The sequence below is a fragment of the Theropithecus gelada genome, chromosome 11 (genome assembly GCF_003255815.1).
Source record: "Theropithecus gelada isolate Dixy chromosome 11, Tgel_1.0, whole genome shotgun sequence".
Taxonomy (NCBI): Eukaryota; Metazoa; Chordata; class Mammalia; order Primates; family Cercopithecidae; genus Theropithecus; species Theropithecus gelada.
In genome coordinates this window covers 68078053-68098098 of record NC_037679.1, presented here as the reverse complement: position 1 = coordinate 68098098, position 20046 = coordinate 68078053, and the positions used below count along the sequence as shown (strand labels likewise).

Here is a 20046-nt window from a genome sequence, read left to right as displayed (position 1 = left end):
GGACCCTAAATAGGAAAGTATGGGGTGTGAGACGATCCTGACCTAACTGGGGGCGGCAGGCAGGTGGTGAGTTCAGGCTGAGAGCCCTTCAAGTGAGTGGGTTTTCCTCATGTCTAACTCTAAAGAGCTCAGTGTGTCACTAGAGACACCTTTAGAAAATGGACCAACATGGCATTCTAGGGCCAGTTCTCCCGTGCGGTGTTTGCCCTTGGACCAATCATTCAACCCCATGGAGCCTCCACGTTCTCATCAGTAAGACCAGGGGTGATAATAGCTACCTGGCTTAACTGAGACCTCAGCTGAGGGCAGTAATGGAATCAGATACATAATTCAGTACAGAAGTCACTTCAGCCCCCAGAAGAGGTTTGGTGATCTTTAGCCAGGACATGTCCTCCCCACATTTCCTGTACTGACAGGAAATGACACGACCAAAAAAAGAAAAAAAAATTCACTGAAATGATATGAGCCAATGATTATATCATTTAGTGGAAAGATCAGAAGACAAGGCTGCAATTTTAAGCGTTTCTCTCTGTACTTTTTCATCTGTAATATGGTTTCAAAAACCATACATCTCTCTGCTACATAATTTTAACCTCTTCTAAGAAATCTTCCCTCTTCCACCCCCAATCCTGCTGTTCTCAAGAGTTTAAGCAACCATTGTACAAGCCTTGTGCTCATGTCATAAGGGACCCAGAAGGTGGTGACGCCAAACTGCTTTTCTCTGTGCTGAAAATTCCTGCTGCATCGGCTCCTCGTGCACACACCTGGCGTGGGGGCTCCCGGACCATCCTGCAGCTCCAGTGTAGGCCCTGGGTTCTTGTTCAGTTTAGGGTTGTGTTGACTAGGTTTATGTCCAAGGAGGTGGTACTTGTAAATGTCCATCATCAGGAACTCATTGAACTGCACGTGCTCGTGCCGCTTCAGAGGCGTGCCGTGACTGGACCAGCTCAGCCGCTGTAGGTGGATGCACAGACACTGAGGGAGCTGCGGGTGGAAGAGAAACCGGGAGAACTGAGTTGTTTCAGTGGCAGGACACACGGAGTCCTCAAAACAAAACCAACAGGGTGTGTGGTGTGGGCTCACCTTCCCTAGTTTTAACTGTTTAACAAAAGTGGTCCTCTGATGTTCCACCTTTTCCCCATTCAACGTTCCCTTGGCTTCAATCTGAAATAAAAGAAACATTTCTCTGCAGAAATGCCTAAAATAGGACAGCTTTGGAGTGCTGCAGACAACAGTGGTGTTTATAGCGGCACACAGTTGGCACTTGACTGCTACCTGCTGAAATGAATTCAGCTGCCCAGTTATTTGTGAATTGTTTTCCCTGATCTCTCTTAGTCATTAAATAACAGAAACAGTGGAGGGAAGAGAACGTGAAGAGCGAACATTGATGCTCTGACACTGGCATGTCATCTATTAATTGTTCTCTGTCTTCAAAAATTCTGTTCCATACAGTTCCTCTTGAGTCAGAGGGGAAAACTCAGTTACTTAGGGGAGTCAGGCAGGTAGCACAGGTTAAAAGAAAGGGTGCAAAACAAATGGGACTGGAAGCAACTGCAGCAAACTGGAGAGGGCATTTCTCATCTCAGCGTGACAGTTTATTCTTTAAACACTGTGCATGAAACAAAACTCATCTGAGAAAGAGATTTGGTCCATGAGCGGCCAATGTCCAAAGCAAGTTAGGGAGAAGTAGAAGTGGCTGAAAAGACCCACTGGGTACAGTCAGAAGAGCTCAGGGTCAGTGGTGTGAGAGGTGCTACATCAGCACACACAGACCAGCTGGGAATGACATTTGGGGTTCAATGCATACCTTTGTACAGTTGTCACACACAACATCCCGCACTGATTCTGATGAGATGAAGTGGTGAAGGCAGTGGTCCAGGGTCAATGGGTGACCCTACAGCATGAGAAGAAGAAAATTACTACAATTCAAAGGACAGCTATACTGAAACTGTTAGCAGATGGCAGTGTGAAGACCAGAACTTTATTTTGATGTATGCAGGCAATAAAGTTTTATAGTCACAACTGGATGTTTCCTGGACAAACATGGGACTCAAAGCTCCCCAGACTGCTATTATGGACAGATTCTAGAGCATGAGGATGTAACTGCACGAACTTGTGGACTTCCATGCTGTTTTAGGTATCTTTGAATTTGAGGTTAATGTCTGTGTGTGTGTATTCAAAAAGCCAAAATTTCTGGAGCAAAAGAAAAACCATTCATTATCCTCCCTCCCATAATCATGCCACATATTAAAGTTAACATGGGGTTCAACCAACCATGTATCTGAGTTAACATGGGGTTCAACCATGTATCTGAATTACACATAGTACCTGAGCCACATAAAATGCCTCAAAACCCTTTCAGATTGAAATGTCTCTGAAACAGACTCCAAATAAACCATAAATCAGTACATACCCATGTGGCGGCTGGAATACTTAGTGAAAGGCTATCAAAGGTATCAAATCGAACAGGACTCTGAAACAAATATTGCAGAAAATCCAGAAAAGATTTAGGCTTAGTTCAAAGTTTTAAAGATGGAAGATATGTGACTATGAAACAGTTTAATATTGAGATGCCCAACATTAACATAGTAAAATATAATGTACTTAGTTAGAATCAAATTCTATTAAAACAACCTTGTACACATAAGAGGTACAATAATACTAAAGAATCGCTTGGAACAACTGAAAGATTAAATACCTGGGCCAGAAATAATTTTGGGATTTTATTTTAAGGAAATAACCATGGGCATAACTACAAGGATATTCATCAATATTATTTATAATAGCAAAAAATTTGAATACAGTCAGCATTACTTAACAATGGGGATACAGTCTGAGAAATGCATCCTTAGGTGATGTCATCATTGTGTAAACATCACAGAGCGCACTTACAAAACCTAGATGGTGCATCCTACTACACACCTAGGCCATATGGTCTAGCTACTGCTCCTAGGCTACCAACCTGTACAACATGTTACCGTACTGAATGCTGTAAGCAACTGTAACACAGTGGGCAGGATTTGTGCATCTAAACATAGAAAAAGTACCGTACAAATAAAGTATTATAATCTTACGGGACCACCATCATATATGTGGTTTGTCATTGACCAAAACATCATCATAGAGCACATGACTGTAGTTGAAAGTTTTAGCGAATGGTTTAATAAATTATATAGCATGTCCACAGAATGAAACAGTATGTTAAACAAAATGTAGAAGAACGTATGATCATGTGCAAAGATGTTCACATTAGATTATTCATTGCAAAAAAGCAGACGACGAAGTAGGGTGAGACAGTGCCTGCTTTTAGTGATGGCAGAGGCGCTTGGGTAGATTAACCCTCCTTGAGATAACAATTGTAAAGTTTGGAACAAAACAAAACGGTTTGAATGAACAGAGAGCTACCAAAAGCAGGCAGAAATGGAAAAGAAATCAACTCTTGGAAAAACAGAACTCTGTGGGCGAGATTTGTGTGTTTGTGGCTTTTTTTCCTGGTTGATGCGGTGCTGGGTGGCAAAAAGCAGCATCCTACAGGATTGAGTAGTCAGATGACAGAGTTCAAGAATCAGGGCTGGTGGAGAGACCAGGGTAAATGCCAGGAAGAAAGGAGACACAGAGGGGATGAGCCCCAAAGTTTATACCTAAACTCTGTTCAATTCCAGGGCTGATCCCTGAACCACACGTGCACGGGGGAAACTCCAGGGAGCCTGGCAAAAAGTAGCAGCTGGAAGCTAAAAAAACTGAGCAGAGGTTTTGCCACCCAATGTAGGGGAGACAGAGTTGAGTTTGAGCCCAGCCAGGTTAACTGCAGGCCAGAAGAAAATTAATTTTTCTTCATAGAAATGTAACAGAATCCCTACTCTCTATGTCTCTACTATGATGTTAAGTATACAATAAAAAATTACTAAACATAAAATACAAAGAAGTCAGCACACAAGGACCTCACAGATGCATCATAAATATGCTCAAGGATGTAAAGGAAAATATACAGTGACAGTGAATGAACAAATTGAGAATCTCAGAACAATGGAAACTATTAAAAAGAAGGCAATAGAAATTCTATAACTAAAAACAACAGTGACTACCATGAAAAATTTGTTGCATAGGCAAACAGAGACTGGAGATGAAAAAAGAATCAGGCCAGGTATGGTGGCTCACACCTGTAATCCCAACACTTTGGGAGGCTGAAGTGGAAGGATCACTTGAGCCCAGGAGTTTGGGACCAACCTGAGCAATACAGTGAGACCCTGTCTCTACAAAAAATAAAAAAAATTAGCTGGGTGTGGTGGTGCACACCTGTAGTCCCAGCTGCTCAGGGGGCTAAGGTGGGAGGATAACTTGAGCCTGGGAGGTTGAGGCTGCAGTGAGCTATGATCACATTATTGCAATTCAGCCTGGATGACAGAGCTAAGACCCTGTCTCAAAAAAAAAAAAAAAAAAAGAAAAAGAAAAAAGAAAAAAAGAGAGAAAAGAATCAGTGAACATGAAGATAACAGAAATGAACTAATTTAAAGAACACACAGAAGAAAGACTGAAGAAAATTGAACAAGACCTCAGTGACCTGTGGGCCAACATTAAGTAAACTAATAAGTGAAAAATGGGCATAAAATCTTTGTTGAAAAAATAATGGCCAAGAATTTTCAAATTTAGTTAAAAAAAAAAAGTACAGATTTAAGAAACTCAGCAACCCCAAACAAGATAAATAAGATAAATACTAAGAAAACCACATCTATACACAGCATGAACAAAAATAAAGAGAAAATTTTGTAAGCAGTATAAGCAGAAGAAAAAAATGACACTTTACATAGAGAAGAATGATATAAATGACACTAACTGAAAAAATGGAGGCCAGAAGACAATAGAAAAATGTCCTTAAAATGATGAATTTAAAATAAACCAAAGCAAAACAATGGCAACACTGTCAACCCAAAGTTCTATATCCAGCAAGTACTATTCTTCAAAAATGAAGGTAAGACAAAAACATTTTCATATACATGAAATCTAAGTGTATCCATCACCAGTACACCTATAACAAATGTTGAAAGGATGTTTTTAGGCCAAAAGGGAAAAAAACATAAAATGGATTTTCATCTACATGAAAGACTGAGAACAAGAAAAAAGGTAAATATATTTTTTATATTAATTAATTAATAGAAGCGAAGGTGACTCTTACACACTACTGGTGGCAATGTAAATTGGTGCAGCCTTTTTTTTTTTTTTTTTTTTTGAGACTGAGTCTCGCTCTGTCGCCCGGACTAAAGTGTAGTGGAGTGATCTTGGCTCAATACAACCTTGGCCTCCTAGGTTCAAGCCATTCTCCTGTCTCAGCCTCTGGAGTAGCTGGGATTACAGGCGCCCGCCACCATGCCTGGCTAAGTTTTGTAATTTTAGTAGAGACGGGGTTTCACCATGTTGGCCATGCTGGTCTTGAACTCCTGACCTTGTGATCCACTCGCCTTAGCCTCCCAAAGTGCTGGGATTACAGACGTGAGCCACAGCGCCTGGCTGGTGCAGCTATCATGGAAAATCGTACGGAGGAGGTTCTTCAAAAAGTTAAGAACAGAACTACTGTATGAACTAGCAATACCACTTCCGGGCATATATCCAAAGGAAATGAAATGAAACACACATAACTCTTTAAAGCAAAAACTATGACACAGTATTGTGGGGTTTATAATGTATGTATAATAGCACAAAGGCTGGGTAACAGAACTATATTTTTGTAATATTCCAGGATTTTACATGATGAAGTATAATATTAACTCTAAACAGAATGTGATAAGGTAAAATTGCATAATCTCACACACACACACACCCCCACACACAAACACACAAGAGTAAAGCTAAAAGGCCAACAAAGGTATTAAAACGGAATACTAAAAAGTATTCCATTAAACTGAAAGAAGCCAGTGAAGGGGGAACAGAAGAACAAGAAAAAATGTAAGACAAACAGAAAATAAATGGTAAAATGGCAGACTGAAATCTAATCACATCAATACTTAAACTGAATGTAAATGGACTAAGCATTCCAACTAAAAGACTGTCAAGCTAGATAAAAAAGCAAGACCCATTATATGCTGTCCACAAAGCCACACTTTAAAGGGCTGAAAATAACAGAAAGAAATTACCCAATAAACATTAGCTAGATTAAAAATGAGTCACTCAAATAGACTTCAAGTCAAGGAGTCTTAGCAGAAATGAAGAGGGACAATTTATCATGACAAGATGAGTTAACTCATCATAATACATACGCTTGTATCCAATGACAAAGTTTTAAAAAATTAGCAGAAATAGAGCTAAAGAAAGACAAATTTTAACAAGCAAGAAATAATACCAATATTAAACAAAATCTTTCAGTAAACAGAGGAGTGAACATTTTCCAGCCTATTTTATGAGGCTAGTATAATCCTTATAACAAAGCCTGACAAAGACATCACAAGAGAAGAAAAGTGTAAGAACAATATTCCTCATAAACATAGATACTAATATCCTTTAGGAAATATTAGCAAATCAAATTCACTAATATATAAAAACAATACAGCATTACCATCAAGTGCGGTTTATCCCAGAAAGGCTGGTTTAACTTAGAAAAATGAATTACTGTAATTCACCATGTTAACAGAATAAAATAATAAAATAAATTATGATCATCTCAATAGATGCAGGAAAAAAATGACAAAATTCAATCACTATTAATTACAAAAATTCTCAGCAAACTAGGAACAGAAGGGAAGTTTCTCAGTATGATAAAGGGGTAAACTAAAACCTAAAGCTAATATCATACTTAATTATAAAACACCAAATACTTGCTTCAGAAGATCTGAAACAAAGCAAAGATGTCTGCTATCATCACTCTTATTTAACTTTGTACCAGAAGTCTTAGCCAGGATAATAAGGCAAAGAAAAAAAAAAAAGGAATAAATACTGGATTGGAAAGGAAGAACTAAAACTATTTCCATTCATAAGCAACATGACTGTTTACATACACAGAGAATACTAAGGAACATATAACAAAACTTCTATAGCTTCTAGAATAAATGAATGTTTACACAAATCTCAAATAGAAGGTCAAAATATAAACAGCTGTATGTCTATATACTAGTGGCAAACAATTTGAAAATAAATTTTTTGATTCCATTTACAATAGTATCAAAGCAATGCAAGGAAAAAAGAGATGAATAGTCAACTTATAGATTACAGTTCCTTAACATATCTTACATATCTTTTAATATGCGAACCTTATTTTTAAAAAGACCATTCAACATATTAGTCTTCAAGGTAATGTCACTCAGAACCGCAATGACACAGCAATCAAAAATCAACAAAATGAAAAGGCAACATATGGAATAAAAGAAAATATTAGCAAACCATATATCTGATAAGAGGTTAATATCCAAAACTGAATACTTGAAATATACTAAGAGAGTGTTTATAAGGAACTCATATGAACCAACAGCAAAAAACAACACAAAACAAAGTAACATAATTAAAAAATGGACAAAGGACATGAATAGACACTTTCCAAAAAAAGACATATAAACGGCCAGCGGGTATATGAAAAGGCACTCAATATCACTAATCATCAGGGAAATGCAAATAAAACCACAAAGAGCTATCACCTCACACCTGTTAGGATGGCTATTACCAAAAAGACAGCATGTGGTCAGGTGCAGTGGCTCATGCCTTAATCCCAGTACTTTTGGAGGCCAGACAGGCGGATTACCTGAGGTTGGGAGTTCAAGACCAGCCTGGCCAATATGGTGAAACCCGATATCTACTAAAAATACAAAAGATTAGCTGGGCATGTTGGCATGTGCCTGTAATCCCAGCTACTTAGGAGACTGGGGTGGGAGAATTGCTTGAACCCAGGAGGCGGAGGTTGCAGTGAGCCAAGATGGCACCACTGCACTCTAGCTTGGGTGCCGCAGAGCGAGACTCCATCTGGAAAAAAAAGACAGCATGTAACAAGTGTTGCCGAGGGTGTGGAGAGAAGACAACGCTTGTACACTGTTGGTGGGAATGTAAATGGAAAACAGTATGGAGGTTCCTCAAAAAGTTAAGAATAGAACTACTATATGAACTAGCAATACCACTCCTAGGTATATATCCAGAGCAAATGAAATCAGGATCTCAAAGATATATCTGCAAAACAATGTTCACTGTAGCATTATTCACAATAGCGAAGATATGGAACGTCTAGACAGATGAATGAGAAAATGTGGTATACATTTACAATGGAATATTATTCAGCCATCAAAAAGGAAGTTCTACCATCTGTGACAACATAGATGAAACTGGAGGCCATCTGCTATGTGAAATAAGCCAGATATAGATAAACACTGCCTGATCTCATACCTACATGGAATCTAGAAAAGCCAAACTCACAGAAGCGGAGTACATGGTGGCTGCCGGGGCTGGGGAGGTGGGGAGATGTTGCTCAAAGATGCAAACCTTCCGTTATAAGATGAATAAGTTCTGGAGAGTTAACGTACAGCATGGTGACTACAGTTAATAATACTGTATTGTATTCTTGAAATATACTGAGAGTGTTCTAACCACATATAAGCACAGGTGCACATGCACACACACACACATCAAATCATCACTTTGTATACCCTAAATATATACAATTTTTATTACTGATTAGATCTCAATAAAGCTGGGGGGAAAAGCCACAATTAGATACTACTTTGCACTCAGTAGGATGGCTAGAACCACAATGTCAGACAGGACCTAGAGAGTGGGCTGACATCAAAATGTGGGTGAGGCTGTGGAGAATTGGAACCCCTTGTACACTGCTGGTGGGAATGTAAAATGGCATAGTCACTTTGGAAAACAGTCTGGCAGTTCCTCAAAAGGTTAAACAAAAGAGTTACCATATAAGCTAGCAATTACCCAATTGAAGTGAAAATATATGTCCACACAAAAACTTGTATGTATATGTTCACAGCAACATTATTCATGATAGCCAAAAAGTGTTAACAATCCAAATGCCCATCAACTGATGAATGGAAAAAAAATGTTGTAGATCCATGTAATGCAATATTATTTGGTAATAAAAGGAACAAAGTACTGATTCATGCCACGATATGGAAGAAACGTGGAAATATTATGCTAAATGAAAGAAGCCAGACACAAAAAGCCACACATTACATGATTCCATTTATATGAAGTATCCGGAATATGCAAATCCATAGAGACAGAGGTAGATTCATGGTTGACAAGGGGTAGGGGGATGGAAAGGATGGGGAGAGGCTGCTAATGAGTCTGGAGTTTTTTTAGGGGGCAATGAAAATGTGATAAAGTTGACTGATCCCAGAGTCAGTAATGGCTGTGAAAAAATAAAATAAAATAAAATGGATTGGGGTGACAGTTGTACAATTCTCTATTTTTGTATGATGTTGGAAATTTTCCATAATAAAATATTATTTTAAAACCTCAAAAGCAAAGGGGAAAAAAACCAGCCCTAGAATCTACTGTGTCCACCATGAGCAAAGACCCAACCACTGGACTCGAGATCCTGCCAATCCACAGTGGGTCTGTTGTCCTTGGAGCAGAAGATGCCATCTGAGGATCAAATGACATGCTGACACTGACCGAAGTGGGGTAGTCAGTCCACTAGTGTGCAGAGGCTAGGTAGTCTCTAACACCAGTGACCGATGCCAGCCCACTCTCTAGGTCCTTTTAAGAATCCTAACTTTTGGAAAACCTCATCCAGAAATAACAAGTGTTGGTATTTACCTGGTGTTCACAGTGTTTGCAGACCATATTACTAGTGAGTCTTCCATGAAAAGGATGTTGAGACTTCCAGTGATTGGATGTGGGGTGAGGTGACCCTGGAATGCAAAAAGTTTTTTGATATGTCACTTTTAGCCCTTTGGCATCAAGCTCAACATTCATCTTCCTTTCTAGTATGTCGTAGAAACTCCCTCTTGAGAAAAAATGTTCTTGAAAAGTACATTGAAATAGCTTTCCTCATTGACTTCCATACAAAAGACATCCCATTCCTTCATAGGAGAATTTACACAGATCTATCTTTACATATGGTTTCTGTATAATGGGTAGAGCCACATTTTAAAAAAGAATTTGTGTTTAATAAAGTCTTTTTACAAACACATGCTTAAAACGTTTGAGATGTCAAAAGAAGGATACCACCAGTGAACATTCCATAAAGTGAGATAAAATCTTCTGAAATAATCAGAATAAGCAAGTTCTGAATAACTAGGCCTTTCTTTGGCTAGAGTGGGGTTCAATGGAAAGAAAGTAAGTGAGAAACCCAGGCTCTGGAGTCAGGCAGCCCAAGGATCAGCTCTGGCTCTGCTTCTTATTCGCTGCCTGACCTGGGAATGCCTTTCATCTCTGCAAGCCTCAGTGTGCAGAAAATTGGGATAGTTATTATCCCATTAACTCCAGTACCATCAACTTTGTAGAGCTGTTATGAGGCTTAAATGAGATAATGCAAAGCCTGGTAAACAGCATGGGCTCAAAAAATACTTGTTCCTATTACTACACAAAGGAATTAATATGCTAATTTTATTTTTTAAGTCTTTTTTTTTTTTTTTGAGACGAAGTCTTGCTCTGTTGCCCAGGCTGGAGTGCAATGGCACGATCTCAGCTCACCGCAACCTCCGCCTCCTGGGTTCAAGCAATTCTCCTGCCTCAGCCTCCAGAGTAGCTGGGATAACAGGCATGCGCCACCACGCTCGGCTAATTTTGTATTTTTAGTAGAGACGAGGTTTCTCCATGTTGATCAGGCTGGTCTTGAACTCCTGATCTCAGGTGATCCACCCGCCTCGGCCTCCCGAAGGCTGGGATTACAGGCGTGAACCACCGCGCCTGGCCTTAAGTCTTAGAAAACAACAATTTCCTCCTAAGGATGACTTTGGTAACATGCAGTAGAATTTGGCAGCACTGGAAATGCTGAAGACACGACAGATTCAGCTCATTACGTTCTTCCCAGGATCAATTTGAAAAGGTAAAAAGAAAGCCCTTGTTTGAAGTACAAATAAGCCAGTTTCAAGAAAAGTAAGCTGGGCTGGGGTGCAAGGGAACACCAAGAGAATCTATTTAAAGCTATTTCCAAAATACAACTTTGCAAGCACATCACACTTCAAGCTGGCCTGTATGTCACCAGAAAAAAATATTTTTAACACAAGCAAATTATTATCATATCTTAAAAGTCCACATCTTATGTATTATATTTCAATGGAAAACGGCTACCTCTTGTGCGGCAGGTAATTTGTTTGGGAGTTATTTCTGACTGCTGCTGTAGGGGAAAAAAAAACAGACTGAAAACCCTGCTATAATCCCTTTTACCACCCTTACCCCACCCCTAAACCTTACAACTTTCTATGCTGATTACACCACTAAAAATCAACTTTTAACAAAGCTCAGGTTTCTAAAGGTAGCCTCAATTAGCCTATCTGGCTGGATACTATGCATATTCTTTCATCAAATGCAATAGAAACATATTTCTTCTCTCCAGAATATTTTCATCCTTACTGTTTAACTTTTATCAACTCCCTCCGATATTTATACTGTTACAGGGAAATGAGGGGTCACTTAGTATTCCTATGGCCCCTGTTCCCCTGTATTAAATAGGAAAAAACAACACATTCTTTCTTCTCAAAGCCAACACAAATTGCAGCAATGAATCATTTGAAAGAGCCTTGACATCCCTAATCAGAGTCACCAACTGCAAAGCATGTAGTTTAAAGACCCTCCCCGGCCTCATTCCTATCACTGATTTTTACTGAATCTTACTTTTGTGTTTAAAGTTGTACAAAGATTACACTTGCCTCTCCTATACTTATCAAATATGCATAAGCTGCACAGAACGTGTTGGAAATATTAATCGTTTACCTCCAGGGAATGCACATCAAACAAATGTGTGACCCGAGGCTGGCGGTCTCGCTCATCTTCCAATGACGAGGTAATGACATGGAATAATTCGTGAGCATCCTGTCAAAGGGCAAAGCACTCTTTAGAGAGGCTGGATGAGGAAAGGGCAAGATCAGAACTACCCACCTCAGGCAGACGCCCTACAGTGAATGTGGGTAGAATTTGCTTTCTACCTTCTCAAGGCCCAGCTCATTAAAGAAAACAGTTATGTCCTAGACACTGTCACGAGTGAAGACCCTCAAGCAAGAGGTCCAGGAGCAGAGAGCAGGAGAGAAAGCCAGGCAGCTGCCTTCACGCCAGCAGTCTCTGAGATAGTTCTGTTTCACTGAGACAGCCTTGACCTCTGCTCCGACTTCAAAAGATTAGGCTTTTTGCTAATTGTGGTAAAATACACATATCATAACATTTATCATCTTAACATGAATGATTCTGTGGCATTAAGTACATTCATGTTGTGCAATCATCACCGCCATCCATCTTCAGAACTTTTTCATCTTCCCCAGCTGAAACTCCATACCTGTTAAACATTAATTCCCCATTTTCCCTTCCCCCACCCCTGGCACCCATCATTCTTTCTGTCTCTAGGAATCTGATTACTCTGGGAACCTCACACAAGTGGAATCATACAGTGTTGGTCTTTGTGACTGGCTTATTTTCCTTGGCATAATGTCTTCAAGCCTCACCCATGTTGTAGCATATTGCAGAATTTCCTTCCTTTTCAAGGCTGAATAATATTCCATTGTATGAAAGTTTTGTTTACCTATTTATCAGCTGATAAACGCTTGGGTTGCTCCTACCCCTTGGCTATTGCAAATATGCTGCTATTAACCTGAATACACAAATATCTTACTGAGTTCCTGCTTTGTTTGAATTCTTTTGGTTTGTACCCAGCAGCGGGATTGCTGGATCCAATGGCATGGGACTACTCTTGAACATCAACTCAAACGGCCCTCTCCCCAAAAACCCAAGCCATCCCTCACTCTTCCAGGAGTAACGGGGTCACAACACAGGCCCTCTGCTTCTCCTTTGGTGTCCCCTCACACTGCCACCAGAGCAATACTTGAAAAGGCAGACAGCTTTACTCTTCTGCTTTTAGCTTTCCAATGGCTTCCTCTACTAGAGTAAAACCTACCATTCTTATCTGGCCTACAAAGCCCCCAACATTCACAATGTCCCGGCCCCTGGCCTCTTTTGTGTTCCTTGAACACATCCAGCTTATTCCCATTTCGGGTTGTGCTGAGACCTTTGCACAGCTACCTCCTATCCTTCAGGTCTCTGCCAAAAGAGCTCCTCTGCAGGGCATACTCCCCAACCAACTATCCAAAGCTGCCTCTACCCCTCTGAACCCTAGCCCACCCCCAGCCAATTCAGCAGCCATCCTGAAAAAAGGCCCCTCCTCCAAAATATGCCCTAAATTCCTAAGGACTCTCAGCTCCCCTGCTTCAACCCCAGTCTGAGCCACGCCATCTCGGCCGGATAACTGCAGCGGCCTCCCACGTTTCCTCTCGGCTTGCATTCTTGCCCCTCCAGTCTTCCTTTTTTAACAAGTCAGATCAAACCAATCCCCAGTTCAAAGCCCTCTAGTGGCTCCCCGCTGCACACACAATAGAAGCCGATACTGCCCACATCCTCCCAGTCCCTGCACAATCTGCTCCCCGCCAACTTCCGCCAGCCCCTCTCCTCCGCAGCCCTCCCCACCCTGGCCTCCCTGCCATTCTCCACAGGTGGCAGCTTTATAACTATCTCCAGACTTACACCCTAGCTTCTTCATCTGTCTGGAATGCTCTGCACCCAGGTGTCCACACACTTCACTCTCTTTTATACTTCTGGTCTCGACTGAAACCTCACCTCCCAAGCGGAGCCTCCCTACCTGGAGCAGTCTTCCCCTGTCGCTTGGCTCCTCCTCCCCTGCCCACCCCTACCCACACCATGTCACACCAGCTAGTTTCTTGTTAGCATATCCTGAAATTCCCTGCTTACTGTCTGCACTGACCACTGCCTGCTATCCTCATCCCCCACCGGAATACCAGCTCTAAGTGAGCAGGAAAACTCCTGCAGGTCATGTCTGCAGCTACAACTCCATTGCCCTCGACAGGCCCCACCCCAGGCATGAATTCAATAAATACCTATTGCCTATATAAATGAATTCCCTCCTGGGCTATAAAACTGCAGCTGTAGAGTGCAAGTAGAGATTCAAAGATAAATAAGGCAAGGCTCTGACCCCTGAGGGACCAGGTGTGGCAGCCTAGCTGTTAGCCAGCAGCACACCAGAGCTGCAGCCCTGTATAGATGAACAGGAAGCAGGGGACCTGGAGGAGAATCAGCGCTTCCTGTGAGGCTCAAGTGGGCCCAGGCTTGAAGCAGATCCAAGACACGATGGAGGTGGATCTATAACTTAACCCGTGGGTAAGCCATGTAACAACTTGGCCTTGAGGAAAGGGACAGCACCGCAGAGGAGGGGGAGCTTGAATGTGCACTGGAGCACCACACTGTCTTAAATCTTGGCTCTGCCCCTTAAATAGCTGCATGATTCTGGGCAAATCATTCCACTTCTCTGAGCCTCAGTGTTTCCATCTGTAAAATGGGGACAATAGTAAACTCCTTACATGGTTATTGTGATAATAAAATCAGGTAATTTGCATAAAGCAAGCCTTTGGCCCAATGCATCCTCTGAAGCTCTAGCTTTAGACAAAGAAAATGGGTTGATAATCAGGGAAAGTCTGCTCCTGATTGAGTGGATCGCTGATAATACAGATGTGGGCAAGGCCCATGCTGGATGCTCTGGGTACCTTCAAACAGGAAAAGGCCACTGGACAGATGCGCCCACCTCTTTCTCCTGCAGACTACAGCATGGCATGGGCCCTAGATGTGGGCTGAAGATGTCGAAAATACTTCCAAGGAGGGACTGGGACCTAAGTGAGTCCTTGATGGAGAAGTCGGACTTTTAAAAAGTTATCTGATGTCCTTGGTGACTAAATCTCAAAGTTATTCTCTCAGTTTAGGGAAATGTAAAATGTAGATAAATAATTCCAGTTACCAGAGGAGGATTTTAGAAGTATTTTCTAAATAGAAAAACATTGCAACATACAATTGGATTAACTGAGATACATTTTAAGAAAGTATAGATACCACCAGCACCATGTCTAAAAAGTGACCTGTGGCTTCAGAATAAAGCAAAAACAAGAGAACACCTTTAAAAATAAGGGGCGCTACACAGCCTCCCCACTTCCCTTTTCAAAAGTCCCTCAATGCCCCTCATGTCAGCCCCACAGTTTTGGGAGGTCCAAGATGCCGCCTCCCATTTCTCTGGACAGTGGCGGCAGACAACACCTACATGAAGCTGGACAAGGCCATCTTGGAAGTGTGGCTGTGGAGGATGCAGCTGTATGCCACTGGGGGCTAGATTTTTTCATCTCTAGAGCTTCACTCTCTTGGCCTCTGCTTCAGACTTGCTGTTGGTAACAGTGGTCTGGCAGGGAGGAGGGTGGCCAAGTTCCAAAGAAGGCAGCAAAGCTGTAGTTGTGGAAAAGGGAGGTGGGAGTGACTGCATTCGGCCTTGGAATTGCATATGACATCTGCTTGAGGTTTCGGGCCACTTTAAGCCAAGCTTCGAAGATTGATTTTTTTTTTTAAATTGAGGGTGTGGTCCAGAAAAATCTTACCTAAACCTCTGAGTCTCCAAGATAAAGTCACCTGCCTCTTTCTAAAGAACCCAAGTGTCCCTATCACTTACTGGAGTGCCAAGTCACTTAAGAACTAAAAAGATTTTGCTCTTTGGCAACTGTGTGTTTATGTCCCATCCCCCTAACCTTCTATCTACTGGGTGAAAAACAGCTGTATCTCCCCTCTGATCATGACAGCAGGAACAAAGTTAGTACTCTGGTCCCAGAACACTAAAGCTGTCTAAAATGTCACAGAAATGTACACTGGGGCCAGGCAATTGCAAGGTCAGACCCCAAGTCACTAGGGGAAAGGATTCTCCAAGCTAAACGTGTTCAAATGTTGTACTCACCTGTTCTTCAAATGATGAGATCTGCCATCTGTACATTCTTAAGACATCCAATAAGCAGCTTGCATCTAAGACCTCATCATCAGTAACTTCTTGGCAGGACAAGGCTGGAAACAAAAAAGGTAAGACATTAAATTCACCAGCATCACAACTAACCAGAAAACCTGCACAGTATAACATATCAAAGTTAATTAAAAATTTAAGGACTGCAGGCCGGGCGCGGTGGCTCACGCCTGTATTCCCAGCACCTTGGGAGGCTAAGGCAGGCGGATCACAAGGTCAGGAGATCGAGACCATCCTGGCTAACATGGTGAAACCTCATCTCTAGTAAAAAAAAAAAAAAAAAAAAATTAGCTGGGCGTGGTGGCGGGAGCTTATAGTCCCACCTACTCAGGAGGCTGAGGCAGGAGAATGGCATGAACCCGGGAGGCAGAGGTTGCAGCGAGCAGAGATCGTGCCACTGCACTCCAGCCTGGGCAACAAAGTGAGACTCTGTCTCAACAAAAAAAAAAAAAAAAAAGAAAAGAAAAAAAAGTTAAGGACTGCAGGATTCACCTTAGAATTAGGTATTTTTCATCATTCTTTGTAGCATTACCCAATGCGTAGTACTCTATTAGGCACTTAAGTTTACTGAATGAATGTAATTTTTCATGAGGCTGCAGCATTTAAATGAAGTAACTGATTCCTCTATCTTCAAACTATCATCAATATAAATTTGTTGCAAGGTTCTTATTGAGTAAAATGATTTTAACTCACAACTCTCAGGTTGGGAGGGCCGTTCCCAACCAACATTCATCCAGTCCAACCCCATATTCGGTGCCACACTCCTCTCCACAGGGCTGTTTCCCAAGGCCTTTGATTGTATTTGAGTTTCTGATTTTCAAGGCAAAGCATCAAGCTATATGCAGCAGCCTGAAAGCGTCTTTTGAGTGGTTTACTTTTACTTTTTTTTGAAACAGAGTCTCACTCTGTAGCCCAGGCTGGAGTGCAATGGTATGATCTCAGCTCACTGCAACCTCCGCCTCCTGGGTTCAAGCGATTCTCCTGCCTCAGCCTCCCAAGTAGCGGGGATTACAGGCACATGCTACCACACCCAACTAATTTTTGTATTTTTAGTAGAGATGGGGTTCCACCATGTTGGCCAGGCTGGTCTTGAACTCCTAACCTCATGATCGCCCACCTCAGCCTCTCAAAGTGCTGACATTACAGGTGTGAGCCACGGCACTGGCCGAGTGGTTTACTTTTCAATCACAGGTGGAATCAGGCCTAATAAAATAGAAGTTTGATGGGCTTATGAATTTATATTATAATTACTTCTAGACCAAGGATTGGCACTTTTTCTGTAAAAGGCCAGAAAATAAACATCTTAGGCTTGCTTTTTTTTTTTTTTTTTTTTTGAGACAGGGTCTTATTCTGTCAGGCTAGGGTGCAGTGGTGTGATCTCGGCTCACTGCAGCCTTGACCTCCTGGGCCCAAGCAATCCTCCCAACTCAGCCTTCTGAACAGCTGGGACTACAGGCACATGCCTTCGTGCTCAGCTAATTTTTGTATTTTTTGTACTGACAGAGTTTCACCATGTTGCCCAGGCTGGTCTTGAATTTCTGGGGTGAAGTGATTTGCCCACCTTGGCCTCGCAACATGCTGGGATTACAGGTGTGAGTTCCTGTGCCTGGCCACATTTTAGGTTTTGTGGACCACATGGTCTCTGTTGCAACTACTCAACTCTGCCATTGCAGCACAAAAGCAGTCATAGATGTAAAAAGAAAATAACATTTCAGGACCTTCTAAATGTATTATGCCAAGGAGAAGAGTGCTGGAAACAGTCAAGTAACACAGCTGCTTTTCTTCTCTGGCGCATGGCCGCTGCTTCCTGACCTTTGTGTTGAGATGTTACAAATTAACCAGACTCCCTGTTCTTCACTCAAACCTAGGCTGAATGGCACTGGAGATAGAGACCCTTGTGATTATTACCTCTTTACAACGGAATGGCAGGCAATGCCCTAAGAGTGTAATCCATAGTAGCCAATCAAATCTTACATCTATATGTTAGCCATTGTATGGAAAATGTTATAATTCTGTTCAGTACTTCCGTTTTTGTCTACATAAATGATCCCCGCTTTTCCCCACACTGGGAGCACTGATCACCATTTCCTGTTATTTGTGTGTCCCCAGACAGCCACCTTCACACTTTGTGTCTGAATAAACCCTTGTAGCTGGATCTCGAACCCTTTGATTATTTTAGGTTGACATAGGCAATATCTAAACAAATGGACATGACTGTGTTCCAATAAAACTTTATTGACAAAAACAGGTGGTGGGCTGGATTTGGCCCATGGTCCATCAGGTGCAGACTCCTGATCTTGGCCACCCTCCTTCCCATCACATGTTACACTAGACCAGTACTGCTGGAGTGTGAGAGAAAAAAATGTAGAAGCCTGCCTCTCAGTGCAGTTTCTGGAAGTTCAGTGACTCCCAACATACAGTAGGTCAGCCTATTTCTTCTTTCTGATTTGCCATCAACGGCCTTGAAAGATTCCTTTAAAGCCCAGACTTCTGGGCTGCTCTGCCTATGGAGTAGCCATTCTTTCATTCCTTTACTTTCTTAATAAACTTGCTTTCACTTAAAAAAATAATAATAATAAAGCCCAGGCTTCTGCATCAGTGTGTATATACCCCGGGGCTAGCCCTTTCCCTCCCAGGACAAAGAGAGCAGGGTTGGGAAAGGAACCACACCTTTCTCCCATACCCCTCGGGCAGCCCTTCTGTTAGCTCCCCCAACCCACCACCTCCCAAAGGAAAATTTTAATGCCTCTTTTAACCCAGTTTTGTCTAAAATACTACAGGGCAATTTGGCAGTATCTACTAACATTTTCATATCGTACAACCCAGCAATTTTACTTTTTCAATCCAGCAATTTTTTTCCCTACAGAAATGCATGCTTAGGTTCACAAAGGGACATGTATAAGGATGCTCACATGATAGCCTGCTTATCATGACAAAGAGCTGGAGACAAATGGCCAAACAAACTGGGGTGTGTTGACATTATGGAAACTATGCAGCTATAAAAGTGAATGAGGCCAGGCACAGTGGAGCCTGTAATCCCAGCACTTTGGGAGGCCGAGGCGGTTAATCACTTCAGTTCAGTTCAAGACCAGCCTGGCCAACATGGTGAACTGTCAACTCTATTAAAAACAACAACAAAAAACACCCAAAAATTAGCCAGGGATGATGGGTGCACACCCGTAGCCCCAAATACTCGGGGGGCTGAGGCAGGAGGATCACTTGAACCCTGGAGGCAGAGGTTGCAGTGAGCCGAGATTGCACCACTGCACTTCAGTCTGGGCAACAGAACGAGACTCTGTACCAAAGAAGGAAAAAAAAAAAATGACCAAGGTTTGCAAATCACATCTGATAAGGCATTAATACCCAGAATATATAAACTCAGAACTTCTAAAACTCAACAACAACAACAATAAAACAAACAAGGCCAGGCATGGCGGCTCACACCTGTAATCCCAGCACTTTGGGAGCCTGATGTGGGCAGATCACGAGGTCAAGAGATCGAGACCATCCTGGCCAACATGGTGAAACCCTGTCTCTACTAAAAATACAAAAATTAGCTGGGCGTGGTGGTGTGCACCTGTAGTCCCAGCTATTTGGGAGGCTGAGGCAGGAGAATCGCTTGGAACCTGGGAGGCAGAGGTTGCAGTGAGCTGAGATCACGCCACTGCAATTCAGCCTGGCAACAGAGCGACTTTTCAAAAAAAAAAAAAACCCAAACAATCCAGTTCAAAAATGGGCAAAGAACTTGAACTGACATTTCTCCAAAAAAGACAGACAAAATGGCCAATAAGCAAATGAAAAGATGCTCAATGTAACTTATTATTAGGGAAATGCAAATTAAAACGATACCATACCGTTAGGATGGCTACTATCAATGAAAATAGAAAATAGTATGTGTTGGTGAGGAGAAATTGGAACTTTTGCACATTGCTGGTAAAATTCTAAAATCATGCACCATCTGTGGAAAACAGCATAGAGGCTCCTCAAAAAATTAAACAGAATTACCATTTGATCCAGCAATTCTACTTCTGAGTGTTTACAGAAAATAATTGAAAGCAGGGCATTTGGACACT

General features: G+C 41.8%; 1 protein-coding gene across 1 annotated transcript in view; it reads right to left on the bottom strand.

The window, feature by feature from the left end:
• Positions 1-20046, bottom strand: part of USP30 (ubiquitin specific peptidase 30) — a 33694-nt gene that overhangs the window by 4194 nt on the left and 9454 nt on the right. The window contains exons 4-11 of the mRNA XM_025403694.1: positions 15914-16017; positions 11863-11961; positions 11221-11266; positions 9742-9836; positions 2414-2473; positions 1808-1894; positions 1084-1164; positions 765-984 (exon numbers count right to left, since the gene is read on the bottom strand). Of these exons, the coding sequence (XP_025259479.1) occupies positions 765-984; positions 1084-1164; positions 1808-1894; positions 2414-2473; positions 9742-9836; positions 11221-11266; positions 11863-11961; positions 15914-16017 (792 nt within the window). The remainder of the gene's footprint in view (positions 1-764; positions 985-1083; positions 1165-1807; positions 1895-2413; positions 2474-9741; positions 9837-11220; positions 11267-11862; positions 11962-15913; positions 16018-20046) is intronic.